The sequence below is a fragment of the Fragaria vesca genome, linkage group LG3, assembly GCF_000184155.1.
Source record: "Fragaria vesca subsp. vesca linkage group LG3, FraVesHawaii_1.0, whole genome shotgun sequence".
Taxonomy (NCBI): Eukaryota; Viridiplantae; Streptophyta; class Magnoliopsida; order Rosales; family Rosaceae; genus Fragaria; species Fragaria vesca.
Window position 1 is genome coordinate 517,436 of NC_020493.1, and position 22,248 is coordinate 539,683.

The 22,248-nt window shown below is 40.0% G+C and overlaps 5 protein-coding genes across 8 annotated transcripts; 2 read left to right on the forward strand and 3 right to left on the reverse strand.

The window, feature by feature from the left end:
• Positions 1-1,983: 1,983 nt before the first annotated feature.
• LOC101294146 (autophagy-related protein 8C-like) lies at positions 1,984-4,142 on the forward strand. 3 transcript variants are annotated; one of them, XM_004293246.1, is made up of 5 exons: positions 1,984-2,129; positions 2,327-2,395; positions 2,780-2,888; positions 3,175-3,293; positions 3,391-4,142. In XM_004293246.1, exons 2-5 carry the CDS (start codon positions 2,353-2,355, stop codon positions 3,483-3,485), a joined length of 366 nt encoding a protein of 121 aa, XP_004293294.1. In that variant the 5' UTR covers positions 1,984-2,129; positions 2,327-2,352; the 3' UTR covers positions 3,486-4,142. The 3 variants fall into 3 exon arrangements, with proteins under 3 accessions (XP_004293294.1, XP_004293293.1, XP_004293292.1); XM_004293245.1 differs by having other exon boundaries at positions 2,003-2,218; positions 3,391-3,711; XM_004293244.1 differs by lacking the exon at positions 1,984-2,129 and having other exon boundaries at positions 2,276-2,395.
• Positions 4,143-5,599: 1,457 nt separating this feature from the next.
• Positions 5,600-7,850, reverse strand: LOC101295109 (ankyrin repeat domain-containing protein 13C-B-like). The gene is made up of 2 exons (XM_004293247.1): positions 6,456-7,850; positions 5,600-5,962 (listed from the first exon to the last, which is right to left on the reverse strand). Exons 1-2 carry the CDS (start codon positions 7,848-7,850, stop codon positions 5,600-5,602), a joined length of 1,758 nt encoding a protein of 585 aa, XP_004293295.1.
• A 3,285-nt stretch (positions 7,851-11,135) lies between these two features.
• On the forward strand, positions 11,136-15,003 carry LOC101295397 (arogenate dehydratase/prephenate dehydratase 1, chloroplastic-like). Its single transcript, XM_004293248.1, has 11 exons — positions 11,136-11,698; positions 12,499-12,566; positions 12,649-12,741; positions 12,847-13,047; positions 13,306-13,386; positions 13,478-13,573; positions 13,947-14,024; positions 14,103-14,192; positions 14,275-14,342; positions 14,558-14,639; positions 14,846-15,003. The coding sequence occupies exons 1-11, from the start codon at positions 11,413-11,415 to the stop codon at positions 14,900-14,902; spliced, it is 1,200 nt and encodes a 399-aa protein (XP_004293296.1). The 5' UTR covers positions 11,136-11,412; the 3' UTR covers positions 14,903-15,003.
• Positions 15,004-17,746: 2,743 nt separating this feature from the next.
• On the reverse strand, positions 17,747-19,273 carry LOC101298498 (paired amphipathic helix protein Sin3-like 1-like). The gene has a single exon (XM_004295226.1). The coding sequence runs from the start codon at positions 19,271-19,273 to the stop codon at positions 17,747-17,749; it is 1,527 nt and encodes a 508-aa protein (XP_004295274.1).
• A 334-nt stretch (positions 19,274-19,607) lies between these two features.
• Positions 19,608-22,032, reverse strand: LOC101295687 (putative lactoylglutathione lyase-like). 2 transcript variants are annotated; one of them, XM_004293250.1, is made up of 7 exons: positions 21,840-22,031; positions 21,577-21,766; positions 21,264-21,476; positions 20,923-20,970; positions 20,678-20,785; positions 20,429-20,581; positions 19,608-19,888 (listed from the first exon to the last, which is right to left on the reverse strand). In XM_004293250.1, the coding sequence occupies exons 1-7, from the start codon at positions 21,953-21,955 to the stop codon at positions 19,847-19,849; spliced, it is 870 nt and encodes a 289-aa protein (XP_004293298.1). In that variant the 5' UTR covers positions 21,956-22,031; the 3' UTR covers positions 19,608-19,846. The 2 variants fall into 2 exon arrangements, with proteins under 2 accessions (XP_004293298.1, XP_004293297.1); XM_004293249.1 differs by lacking the exon at positions 19,608-19,888 and having other exon boundaries at positions 20,044-20,581; positions 21,840-22,032.
• Positions 22,033-22,248: the final 216 nt, after the last annotated feature.

Below are 22,248 nucleotides of genomic sequence, written 5' to 3' on the forward strand. Positions count from 1 at the left end.
ACGGACTGAATTCTGTCAGGTTCATGTTATACCAGAAAAACACAATTTTGAAGGCCTTAACGATTACCAAATTGGCTGAAATTTTGCAGAGATGATCTACACAATATTATCTAGATACTAGACGGTGGAGATGAGGAAATTCGATAGAAAAGTGATGCAAAAATGAAAATCCGCACCAAAACTATTGGTGCGGACATCCGCAGCTGAGACGGACTGTGTGTGTGTATATATATATGTTTATATTTAGAGTTACTAACATTATTTCTGTGATTCTGTATACCCTTCTGAGATTGTTAGACAGAATCAAACTCTGAAACTCAGTCACTCAAGTTAGGATACAAAGCTTAATTCAAGGCTCCATAACCATTATCAATGTGCCCAGAAGAATCTCTGGGGGACTGCAGTGGGTGACTGGCAACCTTGACAAGGATATTAATTACATCCAACAAAAGAATCTTGCTTGGTCCTAGAAAGAGTGTTAACATTTATTCTTGTTCCTCTCCAAACCCAACCTCTCATAGTCTCATTCATTAGGAGGACCCCCTCTTACAAAATAGGTGGGAAAGAAATCACTTGGTTCTAACTTGAAATTGGGAACTCAAAGTTGAACTCTTTTACTGGGTTTTATATCAAAATAGGCATAAATCAAACACTAAAACCTCTTTAACTATGACTTTAATACAAAAAAAGAGTAAAAATTGGCCGAACAATAATCCGAATTCTATAATGTAAAGTTTAAAACTCTTTTACAACTACGATTCTTATATCTTATTAGACAATTACTTTATCCGAAAAAAAGTCGAGAATAGTCCAACTAGCCAAAAAAAGTCGAGAATAGTCCAACTAGGTTAAAATCTTGGCAATTTAAATGATGAAGGGACCCCAAGGATGGACATTGATGGAGGCATGGATTCGACATAGCTAGTGACAACTTGAGTTGTAGTAGCTAGCTTACCTACCTACATTTGCCATATTGCACTTATTATGCATTGTCAGAATCCACGTTTTGCAAACGTTAATGTTTGAAACATCAAGCATGTTACATGTACTCCGGTCTTTTGCTTGCTCTTAATTTCTAAATCTAAGTCACACTAACATAAAAGCTAACTGTGTATTCTGGTGCATGGAGAATCCGAGTGTAATAATAAAAGCACTCATGCATTTCCATCTCTGTGTGTTTTACTGTTTTCTCTCGTGGATCACAGAAATAAAGTGAGAAAGAGCTGGAGAGATTTCAACTTTCACCAAAATAAATCGAATTGAAGATGATGGGCAGCAATGTTGGCGATAGTGCCAGCATCTATTATATGTATGCACCTTTTGTTTGTGACCCTCAACCAAAACCTAGAGGAACACGCTCAAGTCTAAACTAAACCTAAGAAACAAGTAATACATAATAGAGATCATCGTAAATCCTAATAAAGATCTACTAATGTCAAGTGTTCATTATTGTCATCATTCAAAATTTACTAATGTCAAGTGTTCGTTATCTCTAGTAATCTCTTTTAGACCGATTTTTGTTCTCTATGAGATAATGAACACTTGATATTAGTAATCACATGATTTCACCATTTGCGAATACTTTATGATAATCCAATCGTTAGAATTGATTGTTTTCTTGTAAATTTCTTGAGTAAGTTTTGGAAAGAATCTTGGGATATAAATGAGTATACTTGGGGGCCAAGATTTCTAAACCCTATAAGTAAATGACATCACACCCTACAAGGTTTTGCTTCTCCTCTTGATTGATCTTCTCCATCTAAGTATCAACCAAAGCCAAAGCAGAAAGGTATGCATTCTCACAACTTTCATTCTCCACTCTCCTTTGAATATTCCTTTGAAAATTTCAGTGTATTTTAGGTCTAGAATATATAGGCCCAAGTTAAATTAGGATTTCTTCTATTTCTCATAAGCCCAACCTTGACCAAACCGACGTCGTTTGCATGAACAACTTGGTGACTTGGACACAGATGGAGTTTGCTTGCAACACGCATTAAAACTCAAACAAAAAGAGATGGAGATAGAGAAGTTTGCAAGTCTTTGATTTCGTGTAGGAAACCAAACCCTAACAAAGGATAGCCAAAAAAGCCTCTTCCTTTACCCTACTACATATAAATTCATACCTATATGTAAGCACCCAATTCTCTCCTTGTTTGATTGATTGTGACTTCCCCCAAAACCCCAATCGTTTTTTGCTTCATTTTTCGTGTCAATTTGGGTATGCTATCTCTTGCAAGAAGCTTAAAGCTTCGACCTTTATGGTTTTGATTTTGTTGGGTATAAAAAGCTTGGATTTTTGTGATGATTTGTTGTGTGAAATTTGCAGAGGAAGGTCGGAGTGGAAGTTTAGCCATGGCCAATGACAAAAGCTTGTTCAAGAAACAACATGCTCTTGGTATGTTCTTCTTTTCGTTTCTGGGTTAGATATATTGATATGAAATGGTTGAAGCTTAAAATTGTGTTGGGTTATTGGTTAAAGTTTCAATCTTTATGAATTGCATGTATTAATCTGCATGATCATACTTGTTTCCTGTTATGGAGTTTTGAATTTGTGAGAGTTTGGGAATTTTGTTGGATAAAGACTAGGTTTTTATGCGATTATGATCAGAATGTGTGTGTTTGTGTGTTCCTTCGTTATGAAAACATGGTCACTGTGATTTGTTTGGAAATCATTAGGACAATTGTTTTTGATACAAGATCAGTAGAACAATTCATGTAGTGATTTCAGTTGATTGTTTGTTCTGTTTTAGTCTTATGTCATTGGACTTGGATGTTTCAGAGAGGAGGAAGGCAGAAGCTTTGCGAATCAGGGAGAAGTATCCGGAGAGAGTACCGGTGATTGTGGAGAAGGCCGTAAAGAGTGACGTTCCTGACATTGACAAGAAGAAGTGAGTTGCTTCTCCTCTTCTCCTTTTTTTTTTACACGAGTAACTACATTTTAACTGTAATGTGATTTGATTTGCTTATCTGCACTGAGATGTGGTATTTGGAATGGTCCTGATCATTACATAGATTACCAAGTCTTTATTTTCATACCATTTTTGGTAGTATATAAGTATACAATTGCCTACGAGATGGATGACATAGATAATTGTATTTATTGCATAAGCAACTTCAAGAACTAATAAGATTCACAAGATCAAGGGGATCTCATATTGTTTTATCTGACTGCAGATACCTTGTGCCTGCTGATTTGACTGTTGGACAATTTGGTTATGTTGTCCGCAAGAGGATCAAGCTCGGTGCAGAGAAGGCTATATTTACCTTTGTCAACAACGTTTTACCTCCCCAAGGTGAGCTTCAGTTTTTCTCTTTTTGTTGTTGGTATTTTCTCACAAAGTTGTCGTAGTAGATGTATTCATGTTCTCCTTTCATGCAATGTTGTTGCAGCTGCCTTGATGTCAGCAATTTACGAAGACAACAAGGATGAAGATGGATTCCTTTACATGACCTACAGTGGAGAGAATGCCTTTGGATCTCACTAAGAAGAAAGCGCGAATGTGAATAGAACATTAAAAATGTAAATTCGGTAGCTGGAGGCAACGATCTGCTTATCTACTAAAGTTTATAGTTAATCATGCTCTTTGAGACTGCTGGGATTGGTATCGTTGGTGTAGTATTTTACTTATATGACATGTCAAGGGATTTTAGAGAATCGGTTACTTGAATGTTAATAATTTCCAGCTTAATCAGTTATATGCATATGATCGTTCAGAATTGCTTTTCCTGTGTTACCTTGACAGTTGATACTTATTGGGGTAGGCACATGTACAAAGAATGGCTCAAGCCTTTTGCATTAAAGGATAGAGAAGGCAGAGTACAACAATAAACCCAATCACTTGTAACAGAAGCAGTTTAAATGACAAGCAAACCCATTATTAATGTTTAAACTTCAGTTGAGGTCTTGGTAGATTTCTTCTTCTGGCACTGATTTTTGATCCATTTGATGCCATTGGTTGTGCCACTTTTGATCTTTTCAGCGCCAGCCATTGCTGCTACCTTAGCTTTGTTAAGTCCAGACTTGGTCTCTCCCTTGTTCTTGTTGTTGTCTTCCACGCTTTTGTTCTTGTTTTCATCTTCCAATGCGCCGATACCTCCCGCGCCCCATTGATCCGCCCACCCAGGTGCTTCCGACGCCATTTCACTACCCTGCTCCCACAAATCAAATCCAAAAATGAGTACTTTCCACTACTGAAACACCATAAGGCATAGAAACATCATCACTGTCTTACTAATCCAGGTCTTATAAGTTTGCCATATATATTGAAACAAAGAAAAGCCAACCACTTTCTTGGTCTTAATCCATGGAATAAATTGGGCAGAAAACTCTAACATCAAAGCAAGCACATTCAAAACAATGCATAGATGTAAAAGCTATATGATACTAGTGGGTAAAGGATCAGATCCAATCAAGGATCCACTGGTTTTTCTGGACGGTTCTGTAACATGACAATCAAGTATGTGCGGGCATAAGCTTAAACCACATCATACTCTATGGAGCTAAAGACAGAGATCTGAAGGTACCAAGGATTTGTTTGCAGCAAACAAACAGAAAAAACTAAACCCTTCAAGAAGAGCATTCAATATAGCTATATTCAGAGAGAGGGAGAGAGTTACCTGGAGATTGTTAGCGTGCAGATTCAGAAAGATGAAGGAGTTGTTTAAGCAAAGGAGGGAGGATATCTAAGCAATAAGACTTGAGGTGCTTAGACAGAGAGACCTTGAAGAAGCTCCTCAATAATAATAAAAAGGTCTACTTGTGGATGATGGGCTGGCGCTCCCATCACATTTATATTGTTCTACCTTATTTTAAAAGGGACTAGCCAACTCCCTAGTTTGAGTTTCCCTTCCACTGAATCAAAGCCAACACGTTTGGCATTTTCCCTAGATTAGTGCCTTTCTTCTGTTCATCCAGAGAGGCAACACAAGAGCATCTTCTCCTTTCTCAACAAGGCAACTCAAGATGCAGAGGCATCATATCCTACAGCTTTATACCTAATTGATTGCTAATTCCCTTCATTATGCTTTCACTAACTCCATTACTCCAACTAGTTACTCCCCATCTTTCCAATTTGTAAGTGATTCCCGATTAAACAAATGTTTTGTTTCTCGAATTTCTTATATTTTCAAACCCTCGATATCTTTGATATTTGTGATTTATTACACGGACCTTATTAGCACTGCCATTGACAAACCATCAAGATGCCTAGCAAGGGCTGGAAGGCTGGAAATGATTGATTCTCAGCCCAATAACGGAAATTTCAAAGTTACGCTTCATAAGTAGCCAAGCACCAAAGTTTGAGAGGGGAATCAATTATAAGCACAAGAAAATCACAATGTCACAGTGTCACTCAATTAAAAGTTAAGAAAACTAGTGCATAACATCATGAACTGTTAGAAAATAAGCAGGACACATCATTGGAGGTAAAAGATTGCCACAACTCTATAAATTGACCATATAATTGTAACTACCAAGGTAATTGACCGAAAGTGCATGATGGTATATCTACAATCATCTATATGCAACTTCGGCAATAACACACCCAACTCATCAACCTATCTACCAACTGTCCTTTGCATCTCTTGATCAACACTATTGTCACTTAGATTTCCTAATTGATTTCGATTTCCTCATCTTCCGACACTTGTCATCGATACTAGTCCACGTATAACTGCTAGGAATGGCAAAAGGCTCCGGCTCCTGCCACCCCGCCAGGGTAGAATGCTGGTGGTACTGCTTGCTCGTTGCCGACGCGGACTGACTACTGTTCCGCCTCAGCCACGACGTCGCAGAAGCCTTCTGCGACGACGCCTTGGTCTTGTGCTCCTCCTCTTGCTGTTGCCCCCGTAACAACTGCCTAGGGCTCGACATTGGAGTGAAGAACTGCTCTGTAGGTTGCAGCTCAACAAACTTGGTGAATGTTATCACCACCCTCACTGTGGGCACCACCGGTATCGCCAGCTGTGAAAGTCAAACCGTAACAAAAATCAGAGCCCGAAATCTAAGTGAAATTAAGCGCAACACGTCAGCTAATTAACAGTCTAATCACCAAATCACGAAAATAGAAAAGGGCGGGGGGGCCCACCGGTCATGCCTGACTGTAAAGAAAGAGATCAAATTAGGGTTTAGGTCCCCCGGCTAGGAACACCGTTGAATCAGAACGGTCCGATTCAACGACCATACCGGGCCAATAAGAGCTTCTAGATTTACATTATTGTCCAAAATAGGCAGCCAATAGGATTTGGCTTGGGGGATATAATTGGAATTTTGAACTATACGAAACTTGACGTGTCCCCTTGTCATTGGGTAACAGCGCCTCTTTTGTAGTCAGCTTAAGCATGAAAAGAAACAAAAAGCGTAACAGACAAATAAAGAAGACGACCCATAACCGAAATCCCAAGCAAGTGGGCCCGGAGAGCTGTTTTAACAAGCAAAAAGACATAAATGCCCTTACCTTCACCGGAAACGTCCCTGGCGGGAACTTGGTGGTGAGCAGCTCCCTCATTCTCCTAACCGCCTTCACTTTACTCGCCAGAATATCCAGTAACGGCAGAAGCTCCTCCGTTTTTAACGGAAAATTGTCCGTTAGCCAAACGGAAGGTCTCAGGCTCTTCACGTACTCTTTCTCCTTGGTTTGTACCGGGGCCGCCGTAACGGAAACCGCTGCCATGGACCTCCTCGGAGGCTGAAACGTCACGTCGACGCTTTTTCTTCCCAATGACACAAACTCCCTGTCTTCTCTCACGAAGCTGCTGTGCCTCCGGCCGTCGGGGACTCCGAAGAAGCTCGGATTCTCCGCCACTAGGAAACCGTCGTCGTCTTCGTCTAGCTCAAGTGGGAGCACCTGCTCGCACCCCGCCGCCACGTCGGCATTATCGGCATTGGCGACTTTACGTGACCTGAAGCTGAAGACTACATTGTGCATCTCGAACACTTTTGCTTTCCACTCTCCGACGCTCTCGGTCTTTTCTTGTCGTCGCCAATTGGTCCGGCCGACGAGCTCGGCTCTGGTGACGTCCATGCCGGGGCGGTAGACGCTCGTCTGGGAACAGAATCCGGCGATATCGGACTCTGTCATCGGAGACCCGGCGTTCTCGAATGCGTCAAAGATTTTGCGGTCGTCGCGGTTGAGCACGAGTAAAGATCCGGACGGAACCTCGTGAGTCTCGTCGCCGTCGCCGAGGAAGAGGAAGCTCTGATCGGCGCGCTGGATCTTGAGCCCGTCGAACCCGGCCAACGAAGTGTCGGCGCGTAGGTTCCCGTCGCGCTTCCAGATCTTGTACGTGTCCGACGGAGCGATCTTCCCGACGAACGGGATCACCGAGCTCTCAAAATGGAACGAGATCTCCATGTAGAAATCCCGCATTCTCCGGAGCACCGCGACTACGCGCGGCAGGCGGCGGCGCCACTTGGCCCAGGCGGAGCGGTGGTGGAGCTTGAGGAGTATCAGCGCGATCTCGGAGCTTCTCCGGCACAGCGCCTCCTGCAAGGGGTTCCACCCGGCGGCGTTCTGGAGCGACACGTCGGCGCCGGCGGAGGCGAGGATCTTGGCCGAAACGGCGTCGTTTAAACGGACGGCGAGATGGAGAGGGGTCTCCCTGTGAGGAACGTCGCGGCGGTCGAGCACGGCGGAGATCTTGTCGGCGACGCGCTCCTGGGACAAGGAGTCGGACTCGGTGTGGATCTGAGTTGGATCGGCGAGGCGGGGGAGAGTGGAGACGACGCGGGAGAGGGTGGCGTGGTCGGCTAAAACGACGGCGTAGTGGACGCGGCTGTGGGAGTAGTCGTCGGGCTTGAGCGGCGGAAACGACGCCGTCGAGGAGGAGGACGACGACGACGACTTGGCCATTTTTAGGGGAATGGAGTTTTGAGCTTTTTGTGAGAGAGTGAGTGTGGGAGTTAAATTAGGGAGTGTGGGAGAGAAGAATGTTATGGGAGAAAGACAAGGAGGGGTGGTTTGGTCATTTCGGGGTGTTGGAAACTGTACGGCGCGAGTTTTGGTGGTTCCTAGGCTTCGGGCCAGTGTCTCTAGGATATTTAAGCCACTTTTATCGCTTCTTCTTCCTTTTATTTTCTTTTTTATTTTGATTTTCTGTCTCTATCCTTTTGTCGTTGATCATTTATTTTATTTATCAGTCTGTTTTTGATTTTTCAAAATATGATACTCGGAAAAAATATAACACAAACCGAAAGAGAGTTAGAGATTTCAATAAACAGCATTATAATTCAGATCATTGTCTCCTCCTTTTTTGTTTCTCTACGTTTTCTTTGAATTAACTTTTCTAAAGACTTTATGATTTAGTCTTTGTTTTGTTATTTTTGAGCCGACAAGAAAAAATAGAGATTCTAATTTATCGTATTTGATACAACTTTGGACGATCATATTTTTTTTTCTAGAGTAATGTTTAAACGTTAAATGTGGAATAACTAAAACTGAAATATATAACATAATGTATACTTTGTTTGTTCGCACTCTCATTATATCGGAAGTCATTCTTATATGACCACGGATATACTCAATGTTCGTCTCGAGTTTTTTTTACATAAAATCTATGTGTATCAAAAGTAATGAAAAGATGAATCTTATAACCATCCTATCATCCCAAACGTGTAAATAATTTTGTTTTTGTTTATTTGTTGATCTACCATGAAATCAAATCTTAAAAGGACATAAAAAGAATAAATATGGTAAAGCTCTGGTTTGTGTGGGATTGGATTCAAAATTTAGTGGCAATGTTAGAGAATGATTGGTGGGACCGAGAGCAGCTGTGTAAGGTCAGCGTCCGAGGGATGTGTGTCGTGGATAAACAGTACTTCTTGTTTGTCAGTATGTCACTGAGAAGAGAACAGAGGAGCCTGTGTTGCCTGACCAACCCATAACTGGGTTTCCTTCACTCTATTCTATGCTTCTTCTGTTAAAAGTAAAAGACACACTCAGCACTGGTATCCCCAGAAACACCACCACTTCATATGATTTGGACTCATGAGTGTTCAGTCCAGACTCCACTGTTTTCGTGTGCTTTTGGTTTTGACCCTTCTCAGTTCTTGTGCTAAAGAACCAATGTGGTACTTCCTTTTGTGTTTAGGAGAGAAGCCATAGAGAAAGACAACCGATTCCAAAGGTAAGGGGAGACTAGAGGGACAAACAAGTGAAACAACGTACCTATGGAAAACTATTCCGCCAAAACAGTTTGGATGATTCGAGAACTAGAATGGATCTTGAGAAGTTAGATTGTCCATAGATCTATAATAGAATTGACCGGTTCGAGAGAGTTTTCCATAAATTGCAATACGAGAAAGTTCACTTTGTATGTTGAGTTATGTTATTTATGTCATTTGAAACAATTCATCGAACATTAATGAGAAGTATTTTAAGCAAATAATCGAGCACCTTCCTTCACCATACCATTCAACATATGATATATCTTGATCGTGCTCAGATCTTTTGAAACAGTTTAGCGCATAGATTGTCTTTACGCCCTTGACGAAGAGACCAATATTCATTGCAGGGCATTTCATACATTTTCATCCTTGATCGGGTACTCACATAAAGGGCTGTCACTTCATTGGACTCAGGCCCATAAGGCCCACAAAGTACCAACAGATGAAGCTTGAAGTAAAAAAGGCCATGGGGGTTGGTAAGAAAATACATACTTGATTAGCATAACCAAAACCTTAATTTATGCCTTAGAACACAAGCAAGATCTTCACTTTCTACTCTCTCTCTATGACCATGTTAACCAATCTACTACAATGTCTAACCCAAAGTAGATTTTGGTGTTGATTTCCAAGCTGCATTTGTTTTTGGACAGTTGATGACAACCCAGCACATTAGCATGTCATAATGAGAATAAGTCATATGTGATAATGCATGTACAACCACCAATACAACAAACTAGTAGCAATATAATACCTTAGCTAGCCAGATATACCATTTTAACATACTAGGTGTCCTCACCTTTTAAGTTTTGATGAGGTCAATAATTTGATATGACACATGAATATTGACATGATAAATATAAAAGCCAAAATTTGCATCACATACTTTAGTTCCCTTTTTAGAACAAACAAAATTCACATTGCTCCCATTCCACAAAAAGTATTGCATTGCAAGGAGAAAATGAACTTGGACTTGTCTTTAGAAAGAAAGTACCGGTGTTGATAGTTATAAAGGGAAGAACAATCTAGATATGATTAGATTTGAAGCGTTATGTGCCTTATAGTAATTGGGGAGGATATAGATTCCATACACTTAAAAAAATTAGGGTACTAACCAACATCTACGAGGGATATATATAGTAAGGATCGATATCAAAATTTTGGACGTTTTGATAACACCAATCAAATTTGATATACAACACACGTGTGTTGGATAATTTATAAGTTATTACCATAAATAGATCAAGCGTTATGTCATTAATCATCATGTGTCAGGTTTTGGAAACAACGTTACACAAATCTCTCTCCGATGTTATAGATTGAGTTACTGACACCTATCTACAATGAATAATCATAGAGATCAACATTGAAAGTTGTAATAACGTCACTAGAATCAAAAGACGCCACATGTTTAGAATAATTAAATTACCGTTATCAAATTCAAATAATTCATTTTCTATTTAGCTTCTTACGTCACTTGTCGCGCTCGCGCCTAATTTTAGAGAGATAAAACTCTGATAAACCGTCGTGAAGACCTCCATTACCTACTTTGAGAGAGACTAAAAATCTCAAAACCACAAAAGGAATTTCATTTTCCATGAACTGTGGGATCTCTCCATATTTACTAACCCAAATTGTTAGGTTCTCCTTCTCCATCAAGCAAATTGGATAAACAACTTATATGAAACTGAGTTAACAATGACAGCATATGGCCCACAAAAAGCCAAACAACCCTCACAGCTTTGAGCTTTCCTTCCCTCTCCAAACTCAACTCTCTCACACAAAAATGGACAGATTACATACACTGAGTCAGTCAGAGAGAAAAAAGAGCCTTCCATAAATGCTTGAAGTATTCAAATGTCTATGTGCTCCTGAACCAAACTCCCCTCAGCTTCCCTTCTCTCATTTTTGTTTTTTAATTTTCTTACAAAAACAACAACTCAGGTGGAGTGTGTAGCCAACAACATTCTGCTCACCTACCTCTTAAAACCTCTCTCCCTTTTTTCACTGTGACTTGTCGGTCTCTCCCTCTCTCTATTTCTCTGCCTGAACGTTTCAAACTTCGCTAGTACCCAGATACGTTTTCTTCCTCAAATTCTTTGGTGGGGTCAGATACGCCCATCACCATTGTCGTCCACCTTGGGACAATGTGCTTATGCGTTTCATCCAACAAACCTCACACCAACCACACCTTCTCTTACTCCTATATAAACCTTGGGATTGCCTCAAAGTTTTGATCTTTATTGAGTTTTATGGTGATGGCTGTGAAGGGTGGTGTTCCTATCTGGGGTGAGGCTACAACACTGTTTTCTAATCAGGGTGTTTCAGATTTGAGGTCTAATCTTTCTGGGTTGTGTTTGAATTTGAGTTTGAGGAAATGGGAATGTTGCTGCTTGGGGGTTTCTTTGGCTCAGAGAGCTATCACCCCAGTTGAGGATGAGAAGCCAATTTTGCCAGGGATGGAATCTGCTGGTGCAATTCAGAGGGTTGAGGATACTGACGCCAGGGGATTTCACAAGGATATGAACCTTCTGCCTAGTGAGTTTTTACTCCAAAGATCTTAACTTCGTGGTTTGTTTGATTCATTTTGATGTTTTGATTGTCATGATGGAATGGTCTTTGCAGGTAATAGCTGATATTGGTATTCAAAGAGTAATTGTTGGAGCAATGTATAAAAATATCTTAACTTTGTGGTTTGTTTGAGTGATTTGATGTTTTAATTGTTCATGCAATGGTGTTTTGTAGTCTATAGAATGTGGAAAGGTGTATAGAGGAGTTATATGACTAATTTTTAGGGCAATGTAGAATAATTTGAGTTGTTTGAAAGGCTTTTACAGCTGAAATCCATCACTATAAATACCTTTGTGCTTTGCATGATTGATATTGGTGTTGGTATACAAGCCTTTTTTCATGAAGAAGATTTGATTTGATTTTTCAGTGCTATGCATAACTTCTATCCAAATGGACTGAATCAAAAGAAATTAAGAACCTTTTATGCAATGAATTAAGAGCAAAATGCATCTAATTTATGACATAACAGGTGAGGACTAGAAGAATTTCCACTATCATATAGCTAATATGTCATACCCCCAAGTTTCGGTCACTCTTGGAAATAGTATTCTCATATTGGTTCTCTGGGATTACATAGGACTTGCATATATGAAGCCAAATTTATTAGATATGTATTCGAATCTATTTCAGGTCCAAAATAGGTCAAAACCCTTACAATCATGTATATTACTGTGGCCTAGTAATTTGCTTCATGCTGTGATCATTTATTTATTTTCTTACAAATGTTGCATTCTCTCACCTCAAAGGTTGAATATGATTAACTGCAGAACCATTGACAGCATCTGATATTTCTCCTTCACCAAATGATGGTTCAAAAGTTAGAGTTGCTTATCAGGTAGCGCCCTTCTTATTAGTTGCATTCTCTTTGGTGTTTCCAATTTGCTTTTTGTTGTAATGCTGAATATTGCCTGTTGTAGGGATTACCAGGGGCATATAGTGAGGCTGCTGCCCTGAAAGCTTACCCGAAGTGTGAAACTGTTCCATGTGACCAGTTTGAAGCTGCATTCAAGGTCAACCAATCTTTGACTGAATTTTCTACCTTTTATTTTTGTGAAATCCATTGAATATTTTCAATCATGTTAACAGATTGTGATAGTTGCCTTTATATGTAACAGGCCGTTGAACTGTGGTTAGTGGATAAAGCAGTTCTTCCTATTGAGAATTCTGTTGCTGGAAGCATTCACAGGAATTATGACTTGCTTCTTCGCCATAGATTGCACATTGTGGGAGAGGTACAACTTCTAGTGAACCATTGCCTCTTGGGATTGCCTGGTGTAGAAAAAGAGGAACTAAAATGTGTTCTAAGCCATCCTCAGGTTGGTCTTTCACTTATTAGTATTTTTTATTTTTTATTTGGTGTATGTACTATCTGGCATGTCCAGTACATATGGCATGAATGCTCATCATTGTCCCATCAAAGTGCCCATTTGCTACACCAAATTTTCACGATGGATAGAGCTCACAATTTGGATTGGCATGAAGTACTTTTTCACATGCATGCATATGTACAATCTAATCTTTGAAATGAAAGACCCAGGTCTTCAAAGTTTTGTTGCGGATATTTGCGCTTGCAGGCTCTTGCTCAATGTGAGATGACACTAAGCAGCTTAGGTATCGTCCGAGTCAATACCGACGACACTGCTCTCGCTGCGCAGGTTGTCATTGCTGTTATCTTTGTTTCATCAAAAAGTACACTAGGAAAGGCAAAAAAGCTGTTCAAAGTCTAATGACTGACATTTTGTACAGATGGTGGCCTCAACTGGCGTAAGAGATACTGGTGCTGTTGCAAGTTCTCGAGCTGCAGAAATCTATGGCCTTCAGATTCTGTCAGATAAAATTCAAGTAAAGACTATTATTCAAATATGTATTTTTTTTTTTTTTTTTTTTTTTGGTATTTTGGGTTCAGTATGGTAAAAACCAACCACATTTATGTTTGTATTCACCATTGTGTCAAGAATTTAGTTTAGCATGATGTCTGTAAAGCAATTCCATTCCAAGTTTTCCCCTGAGTTACACATGTCTAAACTGCTTTTTTTTTTGGAGCATTTACATCTCATTAAAAGGTGATTGCAAAGAGCAAAGCTGCATCACCCTCTGTTGTTCATTAATTTTACACTAGATAGCATTTACTTTTTAATAAATAATTTAAGATGTAAGTTGTTGTGAGATAGAAAGTTGATCTTCATTCAGTTTACTCCTGCTTTGCACTGGACAGGATGATGACGATAATATTACTCGCTTTCTGATACTTGCGAGAGAACCAATAATACCAGGAACTGAGAGGCAATACAAGGTTTAATTCTTTATTTGGTATTGACATCTATCCATGTTTTTCATTAATGTACTGAATTATGTATAACTTTGCTCCTAGACAAGTGTCGTTTTCACTCTCGAAGAAGGTCCTGGTGTACTATTTAAAGCCTTGGCAGTGTTTGCTCTGAGGGGCATTAATCTGACAAAGGTAACCTCGGTTAAAATCTCTCTTTTCTTATGCTTTCACATATCTCTTTTACTTATTTCTTCTTGTTTTGGAGCAATTTCAGATTGAAAGTCGCCCCCAGAAACAACGTCCATTAAGGGTTGTTGATGATTCTAATCAAGGAAGTGCCAAGTGAGTGTATACAACTATTGCATTAGAAAGCTCCAAATCACACTAAAAAAAATTCACAAAAACAGAAGTCAAAATACTGACCGAATCGTTACTGTGTTATGCATATTATGAGAACCAAACTAAGATGAAGAACCTTAGATTTGGAGTCATGCGAGGGGTCTATAGATAAAACAAGAAAAGCCCCATTTTAAAAATCGACTCTTTTGTCTTGCCAGGTACTTTGATTACCTCTTTTACATTGACTTTGAAGCATCTATGGCAGATCCGCGTGCCCAATATGCTTTGGGACATTTGCAGGTCAGTCTGTTATAAATGTTACAAAGCGTGGTTTGTACTGTGTTGTTAGGAATAATCTCTCTCTCTCTCTCTCTCTCTCTCTCTCTCTCTCTCTCTCCTCTCTCTCTCTCTCACTTTTTATGACTGATGACTGTTCACTGCCTAGTAATTAGAGTGAAGAAAGAGAGGAGTGATATAATGGCGTTTTTTTTCTCTTTTTGCTACAGGAATTTGCAAGGTTTCTTCGTGTTCTTGGCTGCTATCCGATGGACAAAATTCCATAGAAGAAATGCCAGACATGCGTACAATCTTCAATGTTGTACATATATTTAGCTGAACTAGAAAAGATTTCGTGAGGCCAAGTGAGGAGCTTCCAATGAGGATATAAAATCCTTTGAATTAGAAACTTACTTTCAAAGCTTCATTTCTTCTAGAATCCTCATAATTTTTTCTATCCTCTGAGTGGAGGTGTACTGTTTGCCGAGTAGGTGTACTGTTTTGTGGAATCTCATTTTATATCTTACTACAGAGGGCGCAAGCTAAAGGGTGTTCATCTGCCTATCCTTGTGGCTTGTATGTTTTAAGTTACTGACTACAGAAGGGAGATGGTTTTAATGCTTTTCAAAATGTGGAACTTGACATTTTACCTTAAGGTTTTACATGATGAAAGTACCTTGGTCTTATGGGGGTACTGCTTATAATCATTTGCACCCAGAAGAGTCTATCTATTCTCATTTGCATTTATATCTTTCGTAGATTGATCTTTTGTGAGTATGTTAATGCCAATGAACTGTGTTTGTTATGCTAAGAAGGATTTAGGGCCAACCAAATGCAGACATATTTGAATAGGAAAAGTCAGTGACAAAGGAAATCATTGAGTCAGTACGTCCATGCTAAATACATCAAATTCTTTTCATTATAGGAACCGGCTTCGCCTACCTAGATGCTCAAGTTACGAGCCTTTCTGTGTAGATCAACTTGGAGCCTAAGCAGTAGATACATATATTCACAGATGCTCTGAAACTCTACTTGCACAATTATCATGTAAACTATGAGATCTACCTGCAACTAAGAACATGACAAGCCCACTTTCGGTTCAGACTTGATCGGTGTTGTTTCAGTTTTTCTTCCTGTAGCTTCAACCCTTTCATCAACAAGGGCAAAGCCCCTCGAATATCTTTTCTCAGCTCATCCATGGCCTTCATCCCTTGCTCTTCATAACATCTCTGAATGCACTTCAAATTCAGCTCGGTGAGATGATCTTCGACATAGATCTTTGATGGACAATCCTTTTCGATCTTTTCCATCAGCGCGCTGATGCTCTTTAGGGTTGACCTCACAGTGTTCACCTTCCTATCAACTTCGAACCTTTTATCTTCCCACCCGGACTTGTATTGTTGTGTGTTTCGTCCTCCTCCTCCTCTTGAAGTAGTACTAGGAACGCATACCAAACGATCATTCAATACTTGAGAAGTAAGCTTCGATCTTTTGGTGGCAGCAGGAATGGGGAAATTCTCTGGCAGAAGACGGTAGCTTGGAGTGCAAGTCTCGCAGTAGTTAGCGGAATCAATGACTGAGGAAAGTGTAGGCAAAGGCACTGTTGGTAAAAAGTTGGTGAACTCATCAATTAAGTCTGGATGGCCATCAAAAAGTTCTTCAACCTTCTTGTAAATCTGAAGCTCATCTTCATCAGCAGTGATGGACTTACTGGGTGACAACTTGTTTCTTTTGCGGTGATTATTCAAGAAAACATCTAAAAAGGACTGAAACACATCCTCACCTTCCTCATTATCGTGGTTATGAAATCTATCTTTAACCTTGTTCACAAAATCGATCACTTTTTGAAGCTTGGAATCATTAGATCCAGCACCATAAACATGATCACTAGCATCATTGCAGCGCTTTCTCTTTCGAGAAAGTACTCTTGGGAGTCTCCTGTTGATCTGGACTTTCACTGGGATTATTGGGACGTTGATTTTATGTCTCTTAGGCAAGAAGGCATTGAACCCTAATATCAAATCCGGTCGCCCTTCAAACAATTCCTTCACCTTGTGTTTCAATGCCTTAATACAGTCATCACTTTCTGGCTTGAAGTCTTTCATGAGATGGACGAACTCTTGGTAGACATAGGAGTTGAAGTTCTGCAAGGTCTTTACAAATTCGATGCAGTCCTTCCTTGATTTTTCATCCGAGTGCTCTTGTTTCTGTCGAGAAGGAACCATTTCTGATCGAAGCATGATGAACAACTCTTAAAACTGAAAACCCAAAGTATGAACAACTGATATGATCACCTGTTGTTTTATCTGTGAAAACTAAGAAGAAATAGAGTGAATTGAATATATATGCTCTCACCTCACTTTCTAGCAGAGGGCCAATCCGTAGATGAAAAGAAATCCTAAAGTGAGAAGGTGAAAGAATCCTACAAGTAAAAGGATCAATGGTCCATTGTGAAATGTTGTCAGGCGCGGAGTTTCCTTGTTTAGTTAGGAGATCGATCGAGCTAATAATTTACCGAAATCTACATAGATTGTTTGAATAATTTTGTGTTTTAAGTTGTTGATTGTACATTGCCTGTTAAAAGGGGTTAAGCTATACTTAAGCTATGCAGCCTATGCTGACACTTGAGTAAACGTTGTGCAGTAAAATCATGCATTGCCTATTTTGCTTCTTTCTTTTGCTGTTAATGAATCTGTTTTGGTCACCTAGCTTAAAGAATCTGCATGAGTTTGTTTGTAGTTTGGCCTGAGTTTATTTGAGTTCTATTTTGATCGGAGGATAATTGGATTAAAAAGCCAGTGTAAAAATAAAATTTCAAGAAGGTAATCATTCAATCATGTACTTTTTTCATCATCCAAAGAACAAAACAAAAAAATCTTCTTCTTCTTAGGCTACAAGTCTATAACCTTTGCTTAAGAACAAGCCCTGTACATTGCTGCTCCTAGCTAGCTAGCAAGTCTATAACCTCTGTTTTCTTCCCACCCTTAATTCAATCAAAGTCTCAGTCTGAGCTCCTCTTAGAACAGCAGGAATTGCTGTCTACGCATTGTCAAAGAATTGCTCAGTAACTCTGCAGATCATTACAATGTAAGCTTTGAAACTTTACCTGCACTTAACAACGTCGACGTTACTCAATTGGGAAATAAGTAAGCCCATTTCTGTTCTATATCAGAAAGCTTTCGTCTCAGTGCTTTTTTCTTCTGCTTCAATCGTTCTAATAAAACAGGCAATTCCACTTGGATGTTGTTGTTCACAGCATCAATCATTTCACACCCATAAAATTTGATAATGCACCTGATCAAACTCACATGTGACCGACGTTTTTTGATACAAATTTTCTTCTTCGGACTCATGGTGTGCATCTTTTGATTCTTTTCTATTAGTGCTTCGATAGTACATAAGGCCGACTCCACATTCTCTTCCCACACTCTATTTTCACACATTTGTTCTTCCCAGTCTAATAGGTCTAGCTCATGCTGCGATTTACGGCTTCGTCTTCTTGAAGTAGAACTAGAAGTACTAGGACTGGTGTCTACGCATATCCAACGATCATTCAATACTTTATGAGCTAGCTCCGATCTCCCGGTAGCAGCAGGAATAGGGAAATTCATTGGCAACAGACGGTAGCTTGGAGTGCCTCTCTTGCACTTGTTGAAGTCGATGATGGAGTCGATTCTAGGCACTTCGGTTAAGAACTGGGTGAACTCATCAATTAAGTCATGGTGATCTCCCAAAAGTGTTACAACCTTCTTGTAAATCTGAAGCTCTTCTTCATCAGCATCGGTAGACCTATTGGGTGATGATTTGCTTCTTTTGCAGACCATATCCAAGAAAAGCTCTACACCATCATTGTTGTCACGAAACCTTTCCTCCACCTTGTTCACAAAAGCAATGACCTTCTCAAGTTTAGATTCTGTAGATTCATCTTCATCACTATCAGTGGTACTATCATCATCGCGCTTCGCTTGGTGACCATGGTGATCATCATCACTTTCGTTGCAAAACTTTTCTATAGTCTTGTTCTCGCACCTGGTAACTTTTCGAATCTTGGAACCCTTAGCTCTAGCATCAACGTCACCATTACTATCACTAGCACTATCGTCCATGCGCTTCCTCTTTTGACAAACTACCATATCTTCGTTGCAGAACCTTTCTTTAGTCTTGTTCTCGCACCCGGTAACTTTCCGAATCTTAGAACCCTTGGCTCTAGCATCATCAACACCATCATTACTATCACTAGCAGTATCGTCCCTGCGCTTCCTCTTTTGACAAACTAGCTTAGGTATGGTAATTTGAAGCCTCTCTGGTAAGAATTGATTGAACCCTGCAATCAGCTCCGAGTGCCCTTGAAACAATTCCGCCATCTTCTCGGCCATACTGGCCATATCTTTGTTGATTCTGAACTCTTTCATGAGATTCTGATAGTCCTTGAACCGTGGGAAGTCCCTCAGAGAGTTTAAAAATTTGAGGCTGAGCTCCTCCTTCGCCGCTTTGGTGCTGCTGCTGGATTCTTCTCCTGCGCTCATCTCCTCCATCATTCGCGGCTGTGTGGAGAACTTGTCTGGGTGGTGAGGTGGAACCATGCTTGATCGATGATGAACATTGTACTCGGAAAACCCTAAACTATGATGTTTGATTTCACCTATGGTCTTTCCCATGTGTAATGTTGTGAATAAACAGGCACTCAATTGACTTGGTATTATTATATAGATCATGTTACAGTTCTCAACAAGGAAAAGAACCTAAGATGCAAAAGCTGAAGGAAATCCTACTAGTAAAAGGAATGGTGCTGGAAAATGTAGTTTGAGCAGAGAGAGGTGTCGGACTCCTCCAAGTAAAAGGAATAACATTAAAAAATGTAGAGTCTTGTGTTGATTGCTGATCAAGGCAGCTAATACTGAAATTTTTGTCAGAAATTTGTTTTTAATTTTGCTTTAAATTACTATAAACTAACAATTCACACAGGTTAACAAAATGACTAGAGATAGTACTACATAAACTCGGGCAACCGTAGTGACAATCATATTAAAGAAGGCAGAGAGCAACACTAACAGCCATTTCAAAATAGACAGAAAGTCATGCAACACGCCTATTACAACTGAAAACCACTCAAACAGATAATGACATTCAGATGGCCAATACTGGCCACTACTAACATAGAAAGCTGGATTATATCTTATTCATATGAGAAAGGACTACTCGGATACTCCACTTAACACAATCACTCTTGCTTACTGCAGCTCCTTGAGAAAGTCCTCATTGTCAACCAAAACCTAGAAGAAAAAAAGGGATGGAACATTGAGTAGTGCAACAACTACATATATATTACACCAACAAGCCAGATACATACGAAACAGGTTATAAACAAATACAGCCCCATTGTCTCACAACATGCAGATCACATGTTTTAGCTCAGAACTTCAATCTTTTAAGCTGCCCTTCCCACTCCTCGACCCCACAAATGTTAATGATTATGAGATTATCTTTATACAAAGAACGGCAAACAACAGGGTAAGAAACACAATAACTTAGCTACAACGTATAATGTTTGAGCATTAATATCCACGCATGCAAGATAACATTGCTACCAGAACCAAGCAAATGACAGAAGGTCAAGCACCATGTATGCAATCAATAAAGCAATCATGTATCCAATTTAGAGAGCGGTGCTTCCAAAATCAACTCCTAGACAGAAATTTACGCCCCCAAGTACACATGTAACACAGCACTCGTCTATCCTATTTCAACAGCATTACTTCCAAAATCAATCAACCAGAGAAAACGCTAAGCAGCAGTACACAGTGAAAACTTACAGTTTTCCAACCATCTGGGTCCAGGAAAGAGGTAATCTTGGTGTTGAGTCCTGGAATTGGTCCAGGCTGTCTTGTTATCTTTCCTCCAAGCTCTTTTGTAACCAAGTCGACAACCTCGGCACTTTTGTATACATCATCAGTTCCAACAGCAATCTGGGATTGATAAATAAGTATTAGAAAGGCAGAAATTTCTTAGTAAATAGAACTTCAAGAGTAATCTGAGAGCACATGATAGAAATAGTGAATTACCTGTGCATACGCATTCCCCTTGGTATATTCAGTCACACCATAGTTATAAGTCAGCTCCAAAATAGTTGTCTTGTCTTCTTCAGCATATCCGAGGATAGCTATGGTGTACTGTAAAATGTATCCAATAAATAAGAGACAATAGGAAACTTTCAATAAGGTCTCTCATACTTAAAATTTTAAATCACATGATAACCAATTCATATACATCTTGCTAAAACAGTATGTAATGGAGAAAAGGATTTTACCTTGTACTCAGGCCTCTCAATCCTCCTCAAAAGCTTCAATCCTAATGCCTGCATAGACATAATGCCGAGAAACAGTAGAGATCAATAAACAAATCACAGTAATCCACTGTGCAGAATGCTAATACTTGGATCTTAAACTATTGTGCTAGCTAAAGTAATGCAATCGGACTCCAAAAACTCAAAACTAGTGAGATTGAAACATACAGCTAGTTGTGGTGAAATCAAATACAACATCTATTTAAACTATTTAAAGTTTGATTCTTGTTTAAGTTACAGAACAAAGCACACCAAACATCTTCACTCTAACCAAATCAAATTACACATCGGCGCAAAAGCATTACCCTTTCATAGAAGCTGATTGACTTATCAAGATCACCAACACGAAGCATAATCTGACAAAGCGGCTCAGGAGTCGGAGGCCTCTGAATAAGCTCAAAAGTGTAACCATCAGGATCCTTCACAAACGCGATCACACTGTTCCCGCCTTTAACCGGACCAGGCTCTCTAGTCACATTCCCTCCCTTAGCACGAATATTCTCCACCAATTTGTACACCTAAAAACCACCAATCCAAATCTATCACAAACCCATACACACAACACCGCCCGAAAAAATTTCAATTTAAATCCCCCAATTTGAGTTTGTTCATCGTTACATCAGGAGTGGCGATGGCGAAGTGCCCGAACCCGGTGCCGATATCATAGGAAGTGACGCCGTAGTTGTAAGTGAGCTCCACAACGAAGTTGGTTTCTTCGGGCCCGAATCCGAGGAAAGCGTTGGAGTACTTCTCTTCCGGGATATCCCTCTGCCGCAAAAGCTTCATCCCCAGAGCCTCAGTGTAAAACCTGAAGAAAAATCACCAGGATCAATCAGGAGAAACTGAAATCTTATAGGACAAGAGAGAGATCAAACATTTACTTGATCGTGCGCTCGAGGTCGCCGACGCGGTAGACGGCGTGGAGGAGGCGGCGCTTGTCCTTCTTGGGCCATTCCAGAAGCTCCGGAGCGACGGATTTGGGTTCAGTCTCGGCCATTTTTCTTTCAGTGTGAGAGTGAGAAATGTAGGGTGATCTATACACTAGAAACTTCGAGGTTCATTTATAGGTGATCGGGTGAAAGTGGCCAATCGGAGGTGTCTGTGAGATATGGAAAGTGATTTGCCGGGTGGTTTTAGCGGTGCGGATAAACGGAGCGGTGTCGCGCCATTATTTGACCGTCGGTTGTCTCTGTATGTCTTCAACGGACATTCAGACGCCACGTGGCGATAGGAGAATAGTACACGTCAGTGGGGAATAGTGGATTAGTAACACGTGTTTTGTTCTTGACC

Excerpts from the sequence above, each read along its gene's own strand:
- LOC101294146 (XM_004293244.1), top strand. The coding sequence starts at position 2,302 with ATGATTTGTTGTGTGAAATTTGCAGAGGAAGGTCGGAGTGGAAGTTTA. Across the intron at positions 2,396-2,779 it reads CAAGAAACAACATGCTCTTG|AGAGGAGGAAGGCAGAAGCT; the intron begins GTATGTTCTTCT and ends TGGATGTTTCAG. Across the intron at positions 3,294-3,390 it reads CAACGTTTTACCTCCCCAAG|CTGCCTTGATGTCAGCAATT; the intron begins GTGAGCTTCAGT and ends ATGTTGTTGCAG.
- LOC101295109 (XM_004293247.1), bottom strand. The coding sequence starts at position 7,850 with ATGGCCAAGTCGTCGTCGTCGTCCTCCTCCTCGACGGCGTCGTTTCCG. Across the intron at positions 5,963-6,455 it reads CAGGGACGTTTCCGGTGAAG|CTGGCGATACCGGTGGTGCC; the intron begins GTAAGGGCATTT and ends TGACTTTCACAG.
- LOC101295397 (XM_004293248.1), top strand. The coding sequence starts at position 11,413 with ATGGTGATGGCTGTGAAGGGTGGTGTTCCTATCTGGGGTGAGGCTACA. Across the intron at positions 14,193-14,274 it reads GGGGCATTAATCTGACAAAG|ATTGAAAGTCGCCCCCAGAA; the intron begins GTAACCTCGGTT and ends GAGCAATTTCAG. Across the intron at positions 14,343-14,557 it reads TCTAATCAAGGAAGTGCCAA|GTACTTTGATTACCTCTTTT; the intron begins GTGAGTGTATAC and ends TTGTCTTGCCAG.
- LOC101298498 (XM_004295226.1), bottom strand. The coding sequence starts at position 19,273 with ATGGGAAAGACCATAGGTGAAATCAAACATCATAGTTTAGGGTTTTCC.
- LOC101295687 (XM_004293249.1), bottom strand. The coding sequence starts at position 21,955 with ATGGCCGAGACTGAACCCAAATCCGTCGCTCCGGAGCTTCTGGAATGG. Across the intron at positions 21,477-21,576 it reads TCGCCATCGCCACTCCTGAT|GTGTACAAATTGGTGGAGAA; the intron begins GTAACGATGAAC and ends GGTGGTTTTTAG. Across the intron at positions 20,786-20,922 it reads TTGAGAGGCCTGAGTACAAG|TACACCATAGCTATCCTCGG; the intron begins GTAAAATCCTTT and ends TACATTTTACAG.